Source organism: Lissotriton vulgaris, chromosome 6 (assembly GCF_964263255.1).
Source record: "Lissotriton vulgaris chromosome 6, aLisVul1.2, whole genome shotgun sequence".
NCBI lineage: Eukaryota > Metazoa > Chordata > Amphibia > Caudata > Salamandridae > Lissotriton > Lissotriton vulgaris.
This window is the reverse complement of record NC_141694.1, coordinates 562,381,253-562,402,317: the sequence shown is the minus strand read 5'-3', so window position 1 is coordinate 562,402,317 and position 21,065 is coordinate 562,381,253. Positions and strand designations below refer to the sequence as shown.

Sequence of the window (21,065 nt, the reverse complement as noted above, 5' to 3'; positions counted from 1 at the left end):
ACCCCATGTGAGCTACCCAGCATTGGAGGGAGGCGTCCGTGATCTGCGTCTGACAGGGAGGTGCCTGATGAAAAGGAATCCCTACTTGCATATTCTCCTTCTTCATCTTGCTGAGTTTGAGAGATTTATCTTGTCATCCCAGCGAGCTGTTTGCTGATCCCATTTGTCCTCCAGATCCTGCTGCAAAGGATGCATTCTCAGCCTGGCATTAGGGACCAGGAAAATGCAGAATGCCATCGACCCTAACAGGGAGGCAATCTGACGAACTGACAGCATTTTGCTGTTCAAAATTTGTCTGCCTTTCTGTGTGATGGATAACTGCCTCTCCTCTGAAGGAAACACTTTTCCTACCTTGGAGTTTACCAGCGCTCTCAGATAATGGGTTCTCTGTGTGGGTTGCAAAGTTGATTTTTTCGAAATTCACATGAAGGCCCAGCAGGTGACAAAGCTCTAGGCATTGCAGGAAATGATTCCTCATGCTGTGGGGAAGCGACCCTTCAACAGCCAGTCATCCAGGTAAGGGTACACGAAAATGCCTCTGCGACGTAGTGCGGCTGCCACCACTGCCATGAACTTCGTGAACACTGGGGGAGCTGACTTCAACCTGAAGGGTAACACTTTGAATCTCAAATATTGCCGTGATGTTTGCAAAAACAACAGTTGATGCACAGAATGCAGAACAATGTCATACATTCATACCAGTACAGAGATCTGGTCCTAAATCCATATTGTTTTTGCTCACCATGCCATTCCAGTTTGAACCCAGCCATATGCAACTCAGTCTTGACCATGTGCCCCATGAGAACAGCCCAGCCCGAACTGCCAAGCCAGGTCCTCCCTGGACTGGAAACAAGCATCCAATGACCGGTTTCGGGCTTTCAGCCCTCATCAGTGCTCACTACACCACTGGAGTCAAGCTATGCTGGCTGATGACAGCTGATAGCCAGAAACCAGTCCTAGGATGCTTGATTCTGGTCCAGGGAAAACATGGCTTGGCAGTTCGGTCTGGACTGTTCCCATGAGGCACAGGGTCAAGACTGATTTGCATATGGCCATGTGTGAACTGGGGTGATTTGGTGAGCAAAATAACGATGGATTAAACCCAGATCTGTGACTGGGGGTGAATGTTTTGCCATTGTGCAACATTCCTTCCATCATCTTGTGTGTATTGCCCTGATGTTGACTGACCGGAACATGAAAGTAGGCATCTTGCAGTTTCAGCGAACACATCCAATCTCCCTGTCTGAGATGTGGATATATTTGCTGGAGAGCCAACTTGCGAAATTTCTCCTTTTTGATTGACTTGTTGAGTGTTCGCAGATCCAGAATGGGTCGGTATTCTGATTTTCGACCCTTCTTCTTTACCAAGGAGTATCTTGAGTAGAACCCTCGACCTAGCTTTGATATTGACACCTTCTTGACGGCTGATTTTCACAAAAGGGTGGCAACTTTGCTCTGCAATATCTTCATCTGTTGGCACGATGATGGAACCAGAGTAAATGAGGGTGGATGGCATCGACAACGTAGAGAGCACCCATTCTGCAGCGTAGCTAACACCCACTGGTCCTTTGTGATAGCTTGCCACTCTTCGAGATGATTTGCAATACTTCTCCCCACTGGAGTGGTAAACGGTGATGGGGGAAGTTGGCACTCATTGTTTGGTCGGCGTCTTAGCGGAGGTAGTGGACTGACTCTGGTTTCGTCTTACCCTGGAGGAACACCGGCTTTGGTACGGAGACCTTTGCTGACCTTGCTGGCTCTGATGTTTCTGCCAATGAGGGGTTTGAACCCTCTGTTGGGAGGATCGTTGATCGCAAGGTCTGAAGTGTTTTCAGAACTCTTTCGTCTTTTCTAGACCCACGGGCTTTAGTGTGTCTAGCTCTGTCTTCATCCAGGACATTTCCTCATCTGTGTGTGCCCCGAATAAAGATGAGCCGGAGAAAAGAGATTGCAGATCCGAGACTGCGCTTCTGGTTTAAGCGCTGTGAAACACAGCTAGGAAGCTCTCCTAGTGCATTTCCCATGGGCATAAGCGTGAGCTGTAAGAGTAGCTCCATCTGCTGCTGCGCTGATCACTTTATTTGCCACCAAGCTGCCTTCTTGCAAGATTTCTTCTAAATCTTTGCGATCTTTCTTGGGCAGCTTTTCCGTAAATCTTTGAAGGGAGTCCCACAAAGACCTGTCATAGCGACCCAAAAGCACCGATGCACTTGAGATCTTGAGCATAGAATGTGCCGCAGACCTTCCTCCCCCACGAATCCTGTACTTTACTCTCTTTATCTGGTGGAACAGTAGAGGAGGAGGCAACTGAGTGAGTCTTTTTTGCTGCAGCGATTATAACAGAATCCAGTGGGGGGTCAGATGTAAGAAATAACGGGTCCTCCTACGGTGGACGATATTTCTTTAGAATCCTAGCCGGCATTGTCTTGAGGGCGCCGGTGTAAGGAAAATGTCCATGACCGAATGGAGTAGCCCCGGCACCAATGTCAACAGCGATCTAGATGCAGCCCTCTGGTGTAAAGTCTTAAAGATAACTGAAGACAAGTCTGCCACGACGGCATAGGGATGTTCAGTTTAGTTACCCCTCTCGAATGTACATCCTGGACAGTGCCAACGTCATCCATCGGAGAGACCCTCGGCGGTGGCCTGTCAGTAAGAATCAGTGAGTAGTCTCTCTGTGACATGTGTGAGGAAGAGGAGGAAGGCGTTGGAGATCTGTGCCTTCTCCTCCCGCTTCTGGATCTGGACCTCCTTCTGGAAGAGTGTGCAGGAGTGCTACTGCGATCTCCGCCTCTCGATGGAGTACAATCTCTGCCCACAGCCTGCACCAGTCGAGCCAATGGAGACCTGTGGAGGGGGCTTGAGTAGTGTTGCGTCCTTGTTGCTGGAGCTGTGGCCCAGTGATGCAGAGGCGGGTTTGATCTCGGTGAGAGATGGATAGAAGGCCATCTTTGCCTTTCTCGTTCCTAAGGAAAGCGTGCAGGAGGAGATTTTCTTCCCTCTGTATGTGCAGGCCTATCCGCAGAATCAGGATGCCCAGTGGACACTGGTCTGCTAGACGTCGAGATCACTACTTCTGGAGATCTGGACGATGATAATCTGTGAGGGGAGCAGCAAGAACCTGTTCTCGATGTCTGTGATGGTGATGGAGAAAGACTTACTGGACGTGAAGCCCCTCTAGACTGCGGCCTTGACGTCGATCTTGAACATCCCCTCTGGACAGACTGCTTCCTCGATGTCGCGCGTCGTCCCGGCGACGGTGATGCTTGCCGCGACGTCAACCTTCTCCTCTTCGAAGGAGGACTCAGTCTCTAAGTCGATAAGTGTCTCGCCTTGAGCGTCTGGCTGACGCCGATGGAGTACCTTGCTTTGAGGTGAACTGCCTCTACTCCAACAGCTAGTGTCTCAACGTCGACCTCTGGTGTACTGATGTCGACAGAGTCTTCTGCTTTGACGACGGTGACGGAATCTTGTGTCTCGACGTCGAAGATCTCTGCACCGATCTCGACGGAGACTTGTGCCTCAACATCGAACTTTTAGCCAGCATCGATGGAGATTTGCTCCTCGATGTTGAACGTCGCCTGATTGACGACAACCGAGGGCCTTTTACCTTTGTCGACGTTGAGAGCACCGTCTTTGACTTCGTAGAAGTGTGATGTGCCTGCACCACCATAGTCTTCAACGACGACTGCTGCTTCGCCGCCGGTAGCTTCGACGCCGATCCCGACGCCGAAGGAGAACAGGTCCTTTAAGAAACCTGATCCAAAAAGAACTTCTAGGACCCCTAAAAGAGCATTCCACTATTGTCAAGAATTTTAGATTAGCAGTTAAACTTTTGAAATTGGATGAATTGACACTCTTTTCTTTATCCACTTATCAGTTAAAACAGACTCTAAAATTCGCCTCATGGAACCTAAGTTTTGATTTAGATAAAGAGGCCCTTACTGCAAAAAGGGGCCCACTACCGGCTATTAATCATTACCAAATCTGGATTTCTCAACCTTATGTTTCCTGGAATCTCCCCCATGGGGGTGCGCCGATTTCTGTTCCTCCTGAGGCAAGACTTACTCCCGTTAAATAATTTGTTATCTAAATGGTATGGCTCATCAGTGATGTGTAATTTTTGCAACAAAAACAAACAGGATGTTAATCATGTGTTATTCGTTTGTTCGGCTTTAAAACAACATCGCCTCAAATGGTTGAGACCTATCTGTCTAAGACTAAATATTTCTTCCGCTTCTGCTCTCCTCGATGCTATCCGTAATCAGCCAAATGAGAGGTTTTGTTGTATAATTTTTAACCTTTTAACAAGTTTTTTGGCTATATATTAGATTTGTTTTTTGTAAATTGTTGATAATGCTTCAAATGTCAATGTTGGATGATTTTATGTGGACCTGTGTAAAGAGTTCCAAAACATAAATAAAATTAACTTGAAACTTGAGAACAGGTCGGGACTTTGCCTCTCGACTACGACATTGTTCTCTTTTTCTGTTGCCTCTCTGGAGACCTTTCTCTTTCAGAGAGGCAATATAGTTGAATTCTCTCCCTGTCCTTGATGGTTCTTCTCGATACATTCTTGCAGTGATGACAGGTGGCAGAAGAGTGAGAATCAGGGAGGCAGAGTATACACACAGAGTGTGTATCTGATCTAACCTTCTTTTTGCCACAGGCACGGGAACGACCAAATAAGGAAGGCATTTTTTACAGAAAAAAACCTTTTCTTGAACTCCAAAAAGGTTTGACAGTCACTCTAAAGTCTAAAGACGTCGAGTGAAAGCAAAAATCCACAATTTTTTTTAAATATTTGACAGAAAAGTCAAAAAAGGAAGAGCTGTGAATCCAGGGTCCTGTCTGAAGACCTAACTGTCACCACTGAGGCATGATGGGAAGCTGGGGGTCATGGCTGCTTAAAGGCATGGTGCCAGTTTTGTTGGTTCCCGCACATGGGCGTGAATATTCAGTGCTTAAGACTTTGATGAGGATCCCCTGGAAGAGAACAATTGTCCACTTACTGGGAGCTAATGCCCCTCACATCCATACCTAAAGACATATAGGCTCCATTTCTGGCCTGGTTAAGGGAGAGAGACTTGGGCACTTCCAATTTGCCTAGTACACCATGTGATCCACCCTGACTCGCAAATACAATGCCCATAGGGTCCACAGTGCTGTCCTGTCTACTATCTTTTTTAATGATAAATGCTACCTGCTGTGGATCGCGGCTCATACTGTATATGCCACAACTGGATACACCATTATGTTACGAAAATATATGTAAAACTACCTATATTCATGGTGCTGCTGATTGTCCTCATATTTCTGCTAAAACGTGATGCCAGGTTGGAGCTTGAGAGGATGTCTCCATTGCTTCCCCCATTCCCCTTCAAATTGTTTTTTTTTTGTTTTGTTATTGCAGGCCTCGCTGTTCTACATCACTCTGTGATTATATTGACTATTGTATGGCTTTGAAATACCAATAAACAAATGTATAGGGGAAAAAAGGAAACTGTTTGTGAAAGATTTGTTGTGTGAAAAGTTACACAGTGAAGTCTGTTCCATACATACATCAGCCCTGGCTTCTCTTGCAAGGGTGTAATGCATATGAAACATACAAAGACTTCCAAATAGCTGGCCATAAAATATAAGTGAACGGAAAGCTTCCAAACAAGGTTTTCAGAAGCCATCATACTCTTCGCTTACTAAAGTGCAGACTTTTGTAGAAGCAGTGAATTCCTTTTAGTTAGACCTCTGACAAAAAGACCACGATCAATTTGAATAAGTTTTGTTTGGAGACAGATGTTCCTCTTGCAATAGATTATGGGTACAAATGGGTTTTAGACCCATTTGCGCCCGCAATAAACCTATGGCCAATGTACTAATCCTATTATGTGAGTCAATTTGCGACTCAAGATAGCATTAGCGACTCGCTATTAGGAAGGGGCGTTTCAAGGGCATCCCATCCTTATAGCGACTCCTTCAGCTATGTAAGAATGTTTTGCGACCACAATTATGGTCGCAAAACACTCGCAGTTTACCACCCTTCTCAGAAGGGTGGTAAAGCACTCGCAAATGGGAAGAGGTCTCCAGGGCACGCTTTTTTCCTTTGTGAATGCAAGTACAAATATTTTTTAAGGGCAGGCACTGGTCCCCCATGCCTGCCCTTGAAAAATGAAACTGAAAAGATTAATTTTTATTTTTTAAATGCATCCCGTTTTCCTTTAAGGAAAACAGGCTGCATTAAAAAAAAAAGCTGCTTTATTTAAAAGCAGTCCCAGACATGGAGGTCTGCTGACCCCAGCAGGCCACCATCCCTGGGAGTGCCTGCCATGAGGCATGAAATTTGCAACCCCATTGGGAATCACAAACAGTGTATCAGACGCTGTTGTGCATCCCAATTAGCGAGTCTCAAATGCGACGCAATATGAGACTTGCTAATTGGCGGGTCATACGTCTGGCCCTATGCCACATAAAGAAAATGTGTAATATGTGGTCTTGTCCAGGCAAAATATTACAGCTCTCTTACCATCTAGATTCTGCAGCATCCTCTCTATGGGGAACTGTGGATTACAAAAAGAACTGGGGGAAAATAACTTGGTTTATGCGAGGCTACAAAGCCCCCGAGTATGAACCTGTGGTGTTGCTGTGCTGGGGTACTTTCGAAGTGATCTCTTCTGATGCTACTCTTGCAGCAGGAAAAGCAGCATAAAGCCATATGATGAATGTCTCACTCATGAGCTGATCGTTGCCACTGCAGCCTTCCAAGGTAGATGCCTAGGGTCATAATATATCGGCTAAACATGGGACGCAGCAGCTAAAGCAGAGCGACTGAGCTGCAGGATAAGCGCGTTGAATACGCTGATCTGCTAGAGCGTCACCGGGTGGTGCATTTTCGCGTATTAATTCTAGAAAGATACATCTAGAAGCAGAAAGATCAGGTTCCATGTTTGTTCGTATAATTAGAGTTGCCGCCTTCAATGCCCATACTTGAAATTGCCTCCTCGTGTTGACACACAAAAAGGAGTGAACAAGGCTTTCCAGGAGTATTACGAACACCTATACATGGCCCCCCACATGGTAGAGCCGCAGGCGATAAACATTTCTACCGCAGGTGACAGTGGCAGATGGGCCAGAACTTACAGCGCGGATCACAGCGACTAAGATACGGTAAGCCATTTCAGACCTTCCAAGGAATTGATGGCCTACCTGTGGAGTTTTATATCACCTTTGCCACACGGTTGGTGCCCCGGCTGGAGTGCCTGTACCATGCTTCCCTGGGTAGGGATAACACCCCGTGCCCTGGTGACTTCACTACCGAAACCTTGCAGGAATCATGTAGACATTACTGCATACAGGCTCTTGTCGCTAATAAACACGGAGTACAAAATACTAAGCAAAGTGCTGGCCTGCCGTCTGCTTTCTTTCCTCCTCAAACTAGTGCACATGGATCAATGTGGGTTCGTATGTGGCAGAAATACATCACTGGATATACAAAAACTTTATCACGCAATGTGTGCATCTCCTGACACGTTCCCCAGAGCAGGGTGCCTCTCATTAGATCTCCGCCAGGGCTTGGATATTCTGAGCTGGGAAGACCTGCTAGTTGCCCTCAAACAATATGGGATCCCCAAGAGTTTATTTGCTAGGTCAAGCTACTATATACCTCCCCAACTGCAACAGCCCACACAGGAGTCCATATCTCAGGCCCCTACAATATATAGCGTGGCACTTGGGAATCCAAGTGCATAGAACCCAACAAGACCTTCCGGACGGAAACCTCCAGAAGGCAATCACCTCTTTATGGTCCCAATCCGCCTTCTGGGCATCGCTCCCTCACTCTGTGACGGGACGCCTCGTTATAGCTAAAATGGTAAAACTCCTGTGCATCCTTTATTTCTCCACCAACTTACTTATCTATCTTTGTAACCAAATGTGTATGTGTATCTAATTCCATGCCTGTCAGTCTGACTGTCTATCTATCTATCTATCTACCTATCAACATATCTGTCTGGCTGACTACCCATCCATACAACCCTCTCTTTCAGAATTTTCAACCCTGTCTTTTTAACTATATTTTTAACACTTCATATCTATGTCTAATAAGGATTTACAAAGGCATAACAAAAAAGCCTTAGCAAAGAAACTGTAAGCCTAGGCAAATCAATTGGCTTTTTAAAACATTTTTTTTAAGTCTGGTGTTATTTAAGACCTTTTGATTTTACTAAAAATGTGTGTGTATCATAGTTTGCCATAGTGCTTTTCAGTCAGACTTCATCCATTAGCCTGTTGTTGTGTCATTTACATTTTACTTTCATACACTCCAGCAAGCATCATGGAGCAATAAGTCAGTTCCTTTCAGTCATTGGCTGGCTTCCCTGTGAGTTACTGCATGCTGCCCTTTCACAAGGAGTACATCCACACACAAAGTAGTTCTCTTCGGTACCAGGGACAACTAATGTAATGTATGCTTTTTGCAGACAAAATAATATTTTTGCTTTCACCCAATTTTTTTTAGATTAATGAAGGCCCACCAGGTTTTGCAAAATCTACCACGGAAAAAAACATGAAGCGACAAAGCTAAAAGGCTAGCGGCAAAGCGCCAGTCCTCTTGGCTTTGCCAGTGCTCATTTGTAACTAGGAAATATACCTCTTAGAGATACTATTACGTGTGAAAAATTATCCTGTGGCATTATAGAGACTGTGAAGTGTAATAAAAAGCACACTTTTAATTAGAAAGAACAAGTATTACCATAGACCTGCGTTGTAAAAATATGGAAGAGAATGTCTTAACAAAGAGAAACAAGCATTAGAAATGCAATCGGGCTCGGATTTATTTGAGTTTGAGCTAATGGCATTGTAAATGCCAATGTATTGTTGCTATGTGTTATGGAGTGTGTTCATGTGGTGTGTACTGCCAGTGATCTCCTTGTGAGTGTGCGAATATTGCACCACTTGCCTGTGATGGCCTTCTTGTGAGTGTGAGAAGCTTGCACCTCTGCTGCCTGTGGTCTCCTTGTGAGTGTAAGAAGCTTGCACTGCGGCTGCCTGTGATGTCGTTCTTGTGAGTGGGAGAAGATTGCACCTCAGCTGGCTGTGGTCTCCTTGTGAGTGTTTGCACGGTCATCGCTAGCCTGTAGATATGCACTGTCATCGCTAGCCTGTAGATATGCATTGGCTTCACTAGCCTGTAGATATGCACCGTCATCGCTAGCCTGTAGATATGCACTGTCATCGCTAGCCTGTAGATATGCGCTGTCATTGCTATCCTGTAGATATGCGCTGTCGTCGCTAGCCTGTAGATATGCATTATCATCGCTAGCCTGTAGATATGCACTGTCATCGCTAGCCTGTAGATATGCACTGTCATCGCTAGCCTGTAGATATGCACTGTCATCGCAAGCCTGTAGATATGCATTGGCTTCACTAGCCTGTAGATATGCACGGTCATCGCTAGCCTGTAGATATGCATTGGCTTCACTAGCCTGTAGATATGCGCTGTCATTGCTATCCTGTAGATATGCGCTGTCATCGCTAGCCTGGTAGTAGTGGTGGTGGTTGTGGTACTGCTAGTAGTGGTAGTACTGGTAGTGGTAGTACTGGTAGTGGTAGTACTGGTGGTGGTGGTACTGGTAGTACTGGTGGTGGTGGTAGTACTGGTGGCTGTAGTAGTGGTAGTACTGGTGGTGGTGTTACTGGTGGTGGTGGTACTGGTAGTGGTAGTACTGTTGGTGGTAGTACTGCTGGTGGTAGTACTGGTAGTGGTGGTACTAGTGGTGGTGGTACTGGTAGTGGTAGTACTGGTGGTGGTACCGGTAGTGGTACTGCTAGTGGTGGTGGTACTGCTGCCCGTAGTACTGGTAGTGGTAGTACTGGTGGTGGTGGTACTGGTGATGGTAGTACTGGTGGTGGTAGTGGTACTGGTATTGGTAGTACTGGTAGTGGTAGTACTGGTGGTCGTGGTAGTGGTAGTACTGGTGGTGGTGGTGGTAGTACTGGTGGCTGTAGTAGTGGTAGTACTGGTGGCTGTAGTAGTGGTAGTACTGGTGGCTGTAGTAGTGGTAGTAATGGTAGTACTGATGGTGGTAGTACTGGAAGTACTGGTGGTGGTGGTACTGGTAGTGGTAGTAGTGGTAGTACTGGTGGTCGTGCTAGTGGTAGTACTGGTGGTGGTGGTAGTGGTAGTACTGGTGGTGGTGGTAGTGGTAGTACTGGTGGCTGTAGTAGTGGTAGTACTGGTGGCTGTAGTAGTGGTAGTAATGGTAGTACTGATTGTGGTAGTACTGGAAGTACTGGTGGTGGTGGTGGTACTGGTAGTGGTAGTAGTGGTAGTGGTAGTACTGGTGGTCGTGGTAGTGGTAGTAATGGTGGCTGTAGTAGTGGTAGTACTGGTGGTGGTACTGGTAGTGGTAGTAATGGTAGTACTGATGGTGGTAGTACTGGAAGTACTGGTGGTGGTGGTGGTACTTGTAGTGGTAGTAGTGGTAGTACTGGTGGTCGTGGTAGTGGTAGTACTGGTGGTGGTGGTAGTGGTAGTACTGGTGGCTGTAGTAGTGGTAGTACTGGTGGCTGTAGTAGTGGTAGTAATGGTAGTACTGAAAGTACTGGTGGTGGTGGTACTGGTAGTGGTAGTAGTGGTAGTACTGGAGGTGGTAGTACTGTTGGTGGTAGTACTGTTGGTGGTAGTACTGCTGGTGGTGGTACTGGTGGTGGTGGTACTGGTGGTGGTGGTACTTTTGGTGGTGGTACTGGTAGTACTGGTGGTGGTGGTAGTACTGGTGGCTGTAGTAGTGGTAGTACTGGTGGTGGTAGTACTGGTAGTACTGGTGGTGGTAGTACTGGTAGTATTGATGGTGGTAGTACTGGTATTACTGGTGGTAGTGGTAGTACTGGTGGTGGTGGTAGTGGTAGTACTGGTGGCTGTAGTAGTGGTAGTACTGGTGGCTGTAGTAGTGGTAGTACTGGTGGTGGTAGAAATGGTAGTACTGATGGTGGTAGTACAGGAAGTACTGGTGGTGGTGGTGGTACTGGTAGTGGTAGTACTGGTGGTGGTGTTACTGGTAGTGGTGGTGGTACTGGTAGTGGTAGTAGTGGTAGTACTGGAGGTGGTGGTACTGGTAGTGGTAGTACTGTTGGTGGTAGTACTGCTGGTGGTAGTACTGGTAGTGGTGGTACTGGTGGTGGTGGTACTGGTGGTGGTGGTACTGGTAGTGGTAGTACTGGTGGTGGTACCGGTAGTGGTAGTGCTAGTGGTGGTGGTACTGCTGCCCGTAGTACTGGTAGTGGTAGTACTGGTGGTGGTGGTTCTAGTGGTGGTAGTACTGGTGGTGGCAGTGGTACTGGAATTGGTAGTACTGGTAGTGGTAGTACTGGTGGTCGTGGTACTGTTAGTGCTGGTGGTGGTGGTAGTTGTAGTACTGGTGGCTGTAGTACTGGTAGTACTGGGGGTGTTGGTAGTACTGGTAGTGGTGGTACTGGGGGTGTTGGTAGTACTGGTGGTGGTGGTACTGGTAGTGGTAGTACTGGTGGTGGTACCGGTAGTGGTAGTGCTAGTGGTGGTGGTACTGCTGCCCGTAGTACTGGTAGTGGTAGTACTGGTGGTGGTGGTACTAGTGGTGGTAGTACTGGTGGTGGTAGTGGTACTGGAATTGGTAGTACTGGTAGTGGTAGTACTGGTGGTCGTGGTACTGTTAGTACTGGTGGTGGTGGTAGTAGAGAAATCTGTGCACTGCCAACACCATGTGTTAACCTCCGAAAAAGCTGGTGCAAGCCCTTTAGAGCGATTCACATTTATTGCATGAAAGCTGGGAGCACTGTTGAGGTATCAGACCAGACTGAACAATAGATCACTGTCTAAAACTACTCTTCACTGGAACATGGTTCTTAGTAGAATTTTTTACCTAGTCTGTTTAGGTATGTTCTACTCGTATTATTGGATTTAAATCATCTTAAAATTGCCCTAAACAAAAACTATTACAAATACATCTTTCAAGCATAAGGGCTGCAAGTGTATGGTGATTGTGCTGGGGGTCAATTGGGATAATAAACCAATGGGGTGCGTGGGGTAGTTTAAGATATGCCTAGGCGTAGGCACGTTGGAGAAGACCTCGTGACTTAAGAGCAGCTACCCCCAGAACTATGGCGTGTGCTAAAAAGTGTAACACAATGGCCTCTGTGGACACTCCCGAGTACAGCCAGAAGGGAGAGCAGAAAAGGCTACACAATGTAATGACCACTGGTGTCAAACGAGCAGTGAAAGTTCACGACAGGACACTGAGGTTCAGACCACAGAAAGCACAAGATGTCGCCATCCAAATTAGCCCATCTTAACTTGAGGGCCTGCCACCCCGCCCCCTCGCCTCCCCCAACACTCAAAAAAACACCTTGACCGCGTTTCCCGGGAAGCCTCTGGTAAGACGGTTAAAGAAATGCATTAGTGAGGTAACAAGTCCTATATGTTAATATACAGATTACCATAGCCGCAGGGGGCGAAGGACTAAAGAGAACACATTTCCTGTCGCCTCGCCCCACCCCGTGCAGCATCTCTGTCAGCGCTCCTTCCCAAACAGCCCGACTCCCCTGCAGGGAGCGTCGGGGCCTTTTGTTATGAACGGGTGACTGCGCGGCTGCTCCCCGCAACGCCCCTCTGCTATTCATTATCCCCCCCTGCCCAAGTCAACTGCTGAGAGACGACCTGAGCCCCCACCCCGTGATGCATTTCTACAAACAGACACATATATGTAGCTTCCAGGAAATATATATATAAAACAAAATCACATGTCTGCTGAACACAAGCGCTCCACGAATGCGTTCTGCCTGGCTGGACGCTAGCTTTCATCCGATGTAAACAGCCCTACACAGAATGTCCGGGGAAGTAACATTTTTCCAAACAAAACCGGCCTTGTTCAGGTCCGTCTGCGCGCTGCCAAAGGCGAAGGGGTGCAAGGGGGGAGGCAATGTGGACGACTCATCGACTATATGCTAGATGGTGAACGCGCGCACATCTGGATTGCATTACACGGGTACTCTGACAGCTCCTAATTAAGATTAATCACTCTCCGTGCTCGTTCGCGCACACAATATGCCACATCGGGCACGCGTAAATTACTTACAGCCTATCACGTCAACGCTACTAAATACACAGCACAGCGAAGACGAATCACTAGGCAGATGCCATAAAAAACTAAGGAATTTGCCAGCTGGAGCCCTTTCTGATTTTTTTTTTTCTAAATACTAAAGAGCTTGCAAGCTCCGCCTCTCCACTTCGTGGAAGGCGAGGCCCGAGCCCTAAAAAGACTGAGAGACTAACAAGAATCTAAAAAAATAAACAAAACCTGGAACTCATCAAAAAACAAAGACAGAAGTTGTACTGTGCATTTACCCTACTCAACAGCGGGGAAAAACTGAAGAAAATCTATCAATTCACTGCATTTTGGTCACCCCCATCAAAAGGATGCTGAAGCTGTCCATAAGGAGGCAGTGATAGTTAGCCACACTAAAACGATTTTACCCCACATTGTATTGCCTTTAACAGGGCCAGATTGTTAAATTGTGTTGCATTTAACAGGGTCAGGCTGGGACAGAAAATATACCCGGGGCACATATTGGTGAACTAGAAAACTTAAAAGTGTTCCTTGTTGGCTCATTGGTTCGGTTTTGAACTTGTACAGACACACTGTATAAGACAAGTGTTTTGCAAGGGATGGATTTGGTGTTTGCAGTGGATGTTGGCGATGGGATGCTTGGGGAGGATGGGTTTACAAAGAGCTACCGAATATGAAATTACATTCCCGTTGAGTGTACGGCGAAAACACAAAGCCCCAGTATTTAAAACTGCTTAATTTAGTTGCACCCACTTGCCATGATTAATATACATTAATAGTAAGGAGAGTAACTGAAGAATCGAAGCGGAAATCACTTGCTTACTTTATCCCTGTGCGTCAGCTGCTGGCTGATGACATCCTCACAGATGCTGGAAGAGGGAACGAGGTTATGCAGCTGGAAGAAAAGCTCCACGCTTCGCTGATGGTGCTGAGGTGTTCCGTCACCCAACTGGTCCCACAGGGTCAGAGCGACTTGCTTAAGACACAAAAACTAAGGGTAAGACTGTGAAATACATTTCCTTCGGCGACAATTCTGCTTATTTGAAAAACTAAAACACAATACGTTCTAAAAATACATGGCAATACAAAACTACTGTGTGATTTATATATCAAAAGATCATGTAATGGATCTTGCAAGCACAACAGCAGCTGGTAGCTCTGGCAATTAGATCACATTGTCGAGACGCACTTCTCAACAGGGTCGTAACTGAAGATTACTTATGTAACAGCGCCATGAAATAACATATTACATTCACATTAGTCTATACATCAGTGGTTTGCCTTCGAAACATTGAGAAATGAGTGTACAGTTACGGTCACCAGGGGTCTGGGATACTGACCATGTGGTACACGTTTATGCGAGGTGAATTAATTACTAAGACAACTCAGCAGACTCTGACTGGGTGTTGTCTGATACCACTCAAATATAAATCAGGGAAGTAGCTCGAGATAGCAGGAGGGCATTCTTCCCTCCCCTTCCAGTCATCGAAGGCCGGGGCACCTTTATCTATAGGATGAGCGATCTCTGAGGACGCATGAAGACAGCTAACTTTGTTGTCTAAGGACAAAAAGGATGTGTCCGAAGGCTGGGTGACAGTGTCGGAAGGTGAGCTCCGACATCATGCTGATGGTCTCAGAAAGTTAAAGAAGGGTCTTGCTTACACGAGAAGCCCCCCTGTAGGCATGGTACCGCATGAGAGAAGTTAAATGGCTTTCTGAATTTAAAACATTGGATTGTTGGGCATCTCAAAATTTAACGGACATATTGAGTAAAAGAGCCAATGTCCACATTCTCGCAGGTGAGTCAAGATTTTAAATTGTCCTCAGAACAATTGTATGAATATGCCCAGGTATGACATGCTGTTAACAACTACATGAAGTTCAGAAGCTACTGAATTAAGGTTCTCCACTGAAGGAATAGCTGTTAAAAGGAGAAATAACATCCGTGTCTGTAGCTATAATTTATAAAACACAAGGAGATGATGGACGGAGCGCTGAAACATTTCAGACACTCACCCCAAGAGACAGATCTAGATTAAATCCATCATCATTCTGTAGCTCACTTCGCCACCTCAGTTCAGACCCAGCTATATGCAAATCAGTCTTGACCCTGTGCCTCATGGGAGCAATCCAGCCCGAATTGCCAAGCCAGATTGTCCGTGAACCAAAAACAAGCATCCTGGGACCGGTTTCTGGGTAACACCCTTCATCAGCCAGCCCAGCTTGAATCCAGTGGCAAAGTGAGCAAGGAACCCCGGTCTGGGCATACCCTGCCGACTTAGGGCGAACAACGCAAACACAAGGAGATAATGGACGGAGCGCTGAAACTTTTCAGACACTCACCCCCAGTCACAGATCTGGGTTAAATCCATCATCATTCTTTAGCTCACTTCGCCCCCTCAGTTCAGACCCAGCTATTTGCAAATCAGTCTTGACCCTGTGCCTCATGGGAACAGTCCAGCCCAAACTGCTAAGCCTGAGGTGAACTGAGATGGCGAAGTGAGCCCAAACAGTTTGGCTGACTTCTGTTTCCAGCACAGGGCCGCAACGGCTGAAGAAGCCTTCTGGGGCAAGTAGGTAGCCCAGATATTCACATTACCATCACTAGCAGCCATGCAGCATGCAAGACCAGGACCCATTGCTCAAAGTTACACCTGAGTCTGCTGGACCAGGGAGAGTCTTCTAAGTGCAGTTTGGTCACCTAGCTGACTAGTTACCGCCCAGGAAAACATTTGGTGATACCGAACTGAAATTCTAACAGGACTAAGAGAACTTTGAGGGATGTCGAATCCTGTGGCCACGACGGGCTCACCCCATTTGTGGACCAAGGGGTAGCCACAAAAAGACAACTGCCGACTGCTTCCCATCCAAAGCAACCTTGAACATCTTCAGCATCCTGTATCTGTTGCATCAGGACCACTACTATAGAAATGTATATTAGGAGGATATAAGATCTAGAACTAACTGAAGCCGGCTTCTCCAGCTGAGTTAATGTGTTCTATGAACCTTGCTGGTCCCCTTGACTGGCTCCCCGCAGGAGTTGGTCGTCTGAAGTACCTGCATTGATACTTACCCAGGTTTTTTTCAAAATAAGTTGCTAAGTATCAAATTCGTAGAATTTTCCACAGTTTGTTCATGAAGAACACGGTGCATATTTACTATACCTTGCAAAATCTGTATCTCTGGAGCCCACTAGTGAATCTTTTTCACGTTGTTGTATAAAAATACATGAAAATACAGTCTTTTGTTTAATAAACTGGTTCTGATTCCTTGAGTGTCTCGGGTATTTCTTCTTCAATTGTTTTGGTGCTGTTTAAATGCTTAACACTGCTTCCTTGGCTTAAGACTGACTGTTAGATTCACAGATACCCAGGGTTGAGCTAAAGGTTTGACAAACAAAATCTACTGGTACTTAATGGGTTGGTAAGTGTATAACATGGTGAGGTCGCACAACCACATCATATAATACACCCTATTTCCTCAAACTACCGATATAAAAGTTGATTGAATTATATGTTATGTTGCATGGGCGGATAGAAATACAATAACTGCAGTTAAAGAACTGTGTGTTTTATACCTATGTAAAATGTTAAAATAATCTATACATTGTTGTTAGTAATACATCATATTGCTTGCACATTATTCAGAACCTGCAAGTAAACAAAAGAGTTACACTGAAAAAACCACAGAGTGGCACACTTTATATACATATTGTATATGAGTTACAATGTCATTATGGAAAGTAATGTTGGGACCACTAGAGAGGAAAGGAGAGACAATAATATGATAAAGAATATGTAAAAGAGTGTGAAGATCTGAGAGGGTCTAAGAGTTGTATGCAGAAATGTAGGCATTCATTGAGAGAAAACGTGAATTGCAACAAAAGGTAGCGTTTGAAGGGGGTTGGCAGAGAATAAAGTTCGGGTTTGGAAGGAAAGAGTAGAAAGCAAAAATATGAGGAATAAAGGATGGTAATTAGCAGGGATGACGGACAACATTCAAGCCAAAACCATAAAAGTGAGCCTTGACTAGATATACATGAAGGAAATAAAAATGGAGGGCATGGGGTTTCTTTGAGATGAAGGAAAGGTGAAAGCTAGCAAAACAATTGTCGGTCTATTTGCTGGGGAACAATGACCATGATGGATAGTAGCACAACTAATAATGGACACTTCTGTGTAACACCTATACCACATCTTTCTAGATCCGAGGTGAGTTCCTATAACCATACATGTAATATGCATCTTATAAACAGCATGATCTACAGCAATTACTATACCTTGAAAAAATTGGTCTTTTCAGCCATGTACCTCAGGTTTCCTTCTGAGAGTGGTGGCCTTATAACAACTGCCACTCTTCCCTGGTTTGGGCTTAGTGGCTGAGCCATTTCGAGATTGCTAAGACTTTCCCCAGTAACCACAGCAACTGACTGTGTCAAGCCAACCAAGTCCATCACCAGGGAAATAGCAACACTTTGCACACGGAAGTCGCTTGGCAAGCTGCATGCATTCATGAGAGTCTGGAGCCACAATGGAGGTTGCACTTGCTCATGGTCTAAGATAAAAACAAATGAACATAACAGGTAAGCACAAACCACAACATGTAATATACTGCATAATACTCTGAAAAATGTGCTACAAAGGTTAATGAAGGTATACCGGTCTAAGTGATATAACAGCTGTAACAGAAAAGCAAACCTCAAACCAAAAGACCCATTTTAAAAATAATTCTCAATTCAAGGGCCAGGGCAATCAAAGTAGCCAGCTTTGCTTTCAAATGTATATTGACCAACAACCTCAGACAAACAGGTATCATCAATTAATCCTTTATATACTAAACCAAGTCATTTCTGTGAAAGAATCTACCTTGAGATCAGCCGCCTTCATCTAGTCTCAACTGGTAGAGGAAATGCCTAGCTTACAGGCATCCCACTCCACTATATTGCCATACAACTGTGTAAAGGATGTTCAATGCAGCTAAAAGTCTCTCAGCAAATGACAATGGAAATTTGATCAAATAACCTAATCCCTGATGGAAATACATAAGGTCCATCTGTAAGGCCACATTATCGACAAGGTTGAGACAATGCAGTTTGTTCTGCTACTTAGCAAATGTTATGTTATGTTAGTTTATTTCTTCTATAGCGCTCGGCTACTCCAGGGAGCATCCCGGCGCTTCGGTTCATCTCTGTTATTCAGCCCAAGATGACAGCAATAAAAATCATGAACGGCATGAAACTGCTGTGTTCTTTGGAAGAATGTTATTCTGCCGTATTTTACTCAGTTGGTCTGCAATGTCCCATTGATAATGGTCCAGACCTAGCAGCACATTAATTTTTCAGGTTACCTTGAACTACGATAATGGGAAATATTATGAATACAAGCAGGGATGATTATGCTAGGATTTAGTAAAAATCAGTACCAGACATACTAGAAATCTAACCTTGAAAATGTCATTTGTGTGGCTCATTCAGAAGTGAAAATAATAGAACTTAGATGTGGTACACGACTCCGAGTTCTTCTCACATTGATAAAAATCTGTGACAGAGCATATCAAATGTTCGGAGAGGCAGGTAGATTTACCAGTATTTTAAGTATTAAAGCATAAATAAGGAAAAAGATAATAAAAATTAAAGATTTTACAGACACTACTGCTATATGGTTGTGGTCAAAGAGGTTACTGCAGTCTCACGAGTTTATCAAAGATTTGTAAATATCATGAGGAATGAACAAAGAACAATTAGAATCCACGTATATTGGCACGTGACCGAAAACGAGTCAAACTGAAACAGTTTCAAAAAATCCCCAGAGATTTGTGAAAATGGGAATCAGAGATTATAAGGGTAATATGGTGGCCTTAAATTGTACAGGCATTGCTTGCAGATATTGCGAAGGCGTTTGACCAAGTGGGGTGTGGGTACCTGTTCATTCTCCTTCGATGACTCAATTTCAGACCAAACTTTATTGCCTATGTTCGAATGCTGTATACAGCCTGAACCCTTACCAATCCAGAGGGGGGCGAGATAGGGTTGCCTCATGGCTCCTCCTTTTCATCCTCGCTATTGAGCCGCTTGCAGAATAACTACGGATTGATGCCCGGGTGGGTGGGTTTGAACAGATGTGGATGTTTCCAACAGGGTGGCTCTCGAACGATGCGTGTTTTTTTTTACTAACCCGGTAATGTCCGGTCTTCGGGCTCCCCAGATCTTTTGCATTTTCGGCGAAATTACAGGCCTATACAGTAATGTGGCAATAACGCTAATGTTAACAATTCAAGTCTTCAGTGGATACGACGCTGGGCAATGCAAAGCCCAGCAAAGCCACGCTGAAAGCTTAACTTCATCAGACACCAAGCACCGCAGAGCCTCACTGCACAGCTGAAAGTTTCACCACATCCAACACCAAGCGATGCAGAGCCTTACCCCACAGGTAAAAGCTTCATTGCATCCGATGCTGAGCAATGCAGAGCTCCCCAAAGCAACACAGCGAAGACCCCCCACCGATGTCAGAAGCAAAAACCCAAACCCTCAGTCGGGACAAACTTGGTCCCATATTGGGCCAGTGCTATATCACAGTTGGCCTGAACTTGTGACTTTGCCTTGGTCTAGTGCGACCAGATACCTGCAGTTGTTGCTTCGAGGAATTTGGCACTATTTTCTATCTTAAACTTTCCAAACTCATAACTCCGGTTCTAATGATTATATTTTTGGTGTAATTTTATTTATTAAAATATTCTCTATTTTTCTAAATTGGTTTGGGGATTTTTCTTGTGTGGTGTTTTTATTACTGTTTGAGTGTTGCAAAAAAAACCTTCATACATTGCCTCTAAGCTAAGCCTGACTGCTTTGTGCCAAGCTACCAGAGGGTTAAGCACAGGTTTATTTAGTGACTTTTGTGATTCATCCTGAAAAGGATTGTGATTATTACATAAAGTCGGTCCTTCAATAAATAACAATTTCTTACAGGAGTGCTACAAGCAAGAATAATGTGGATCAATAAAGATGCCAGTGAGGCCTGATGTGCACTAGCAGAACAGTGTGGTTCACACGGCTAAAACTGCCTAATTCTGGTGCAGACACAGAACTTGCATGGATTCCTGAATTATAACTGTGTGCATGCCAGGGAGGGCTGCAGATCAGGATTAAGGTACACTGGTACAACTGTGAAATCCCATGCCAGAACAGTAGAATTGCTGAAAGTCATGGATTATGAGAATTTAGTGTACAGTTGCTGCAATAGAATGGGTGCCACAGCATAGGGACAACAGTGGTAATGTTGAACAACTGGAGGTGAACATGGCAGAAGTTCTGTTTGTGGGTTTGATATCAATTAGTAGAGCTTTCGTAGCTGTATTTCAATACTCGGTGCCGCAGGTTAGGATTGGAGTGCTTTGAAAAAGTGGTACATAGGCAGAAGAAATGGAAAAGCAGGAGTACTCAAGATGAGGTTCATTAGTTGTGGTATAAGAGCACTGATGAACGGCCTGCTACTCCAAATAACGGAATAAAGGAGGTGCTGCAAATCCAGGCTGCAGGTACTGTGGTTCTGAAATGCTCAAACCTGTCTGCATTTTAATCTTGCCCTCAAGTAGGCCAGTGAAGTGGGCCCAACGAGCAAGTGACTTTGCCTTCTGAGTTCGTGCATATATTATTTTGGGTTTCTCTGACTCTGAATGAACTGCAGAGAGAGTAACCCTTTTCACCTGAAACTGACCTTTTGCAAAACCAGTTTCGCTAGCTTATCGTTGTCTGAGTTTTTCAATCACTGTTCAGGACCTTGTTAACCATTAGTTTCCTTGCGCATATGTTATCGCAAACAACATCTAAATGGTTTCTTTCCTTTCCTTAAAGACTTTCTTTTCTGAAACTTGGGTTTTTGCTATGTATCGTGACTGCCATCTAGTGTTACTTTTTATGTAGGCTTCAGAAGTTAGTTTGTGAGCAAAGCAGTCTGCCCAGTTGTGAATCACATA

The 21,065-nt window shown here is 45.1% G+C and overlaps 1 protein-coding gene across 2 annotated transcripts in view; it reads right to left on the bottom strand.

Annotated features, from left to right (window-relative positions):
* The window catches only part of DOP1A (DOP1 leucine zipper like protein A), a 1,079,867-nt gene that overhangs the window by 578,294 nt on the left and 480,508 nt on the right, over positions 1 to 21,065 (bottom strand). For both annotated transcript variants that reach the window (XM_086926553.1, XM_086926552.1), the window contains 2 exons: positions 17,374 to 17,648; positions 13,918 to 14,070 (listed from right to left, as the gene is read on the bottom strand). In XM_086926553.1, the coding sequence (XP_086782679.1) occupies positions 13,918 to 14,070; positions 17,374 to 17,648 (428 nt within the window). The remainder of the gene's footprint in view (positions 1 to 13,917; positions 14,071 to 17,373; positions 17,649 to 21,065) is intronic.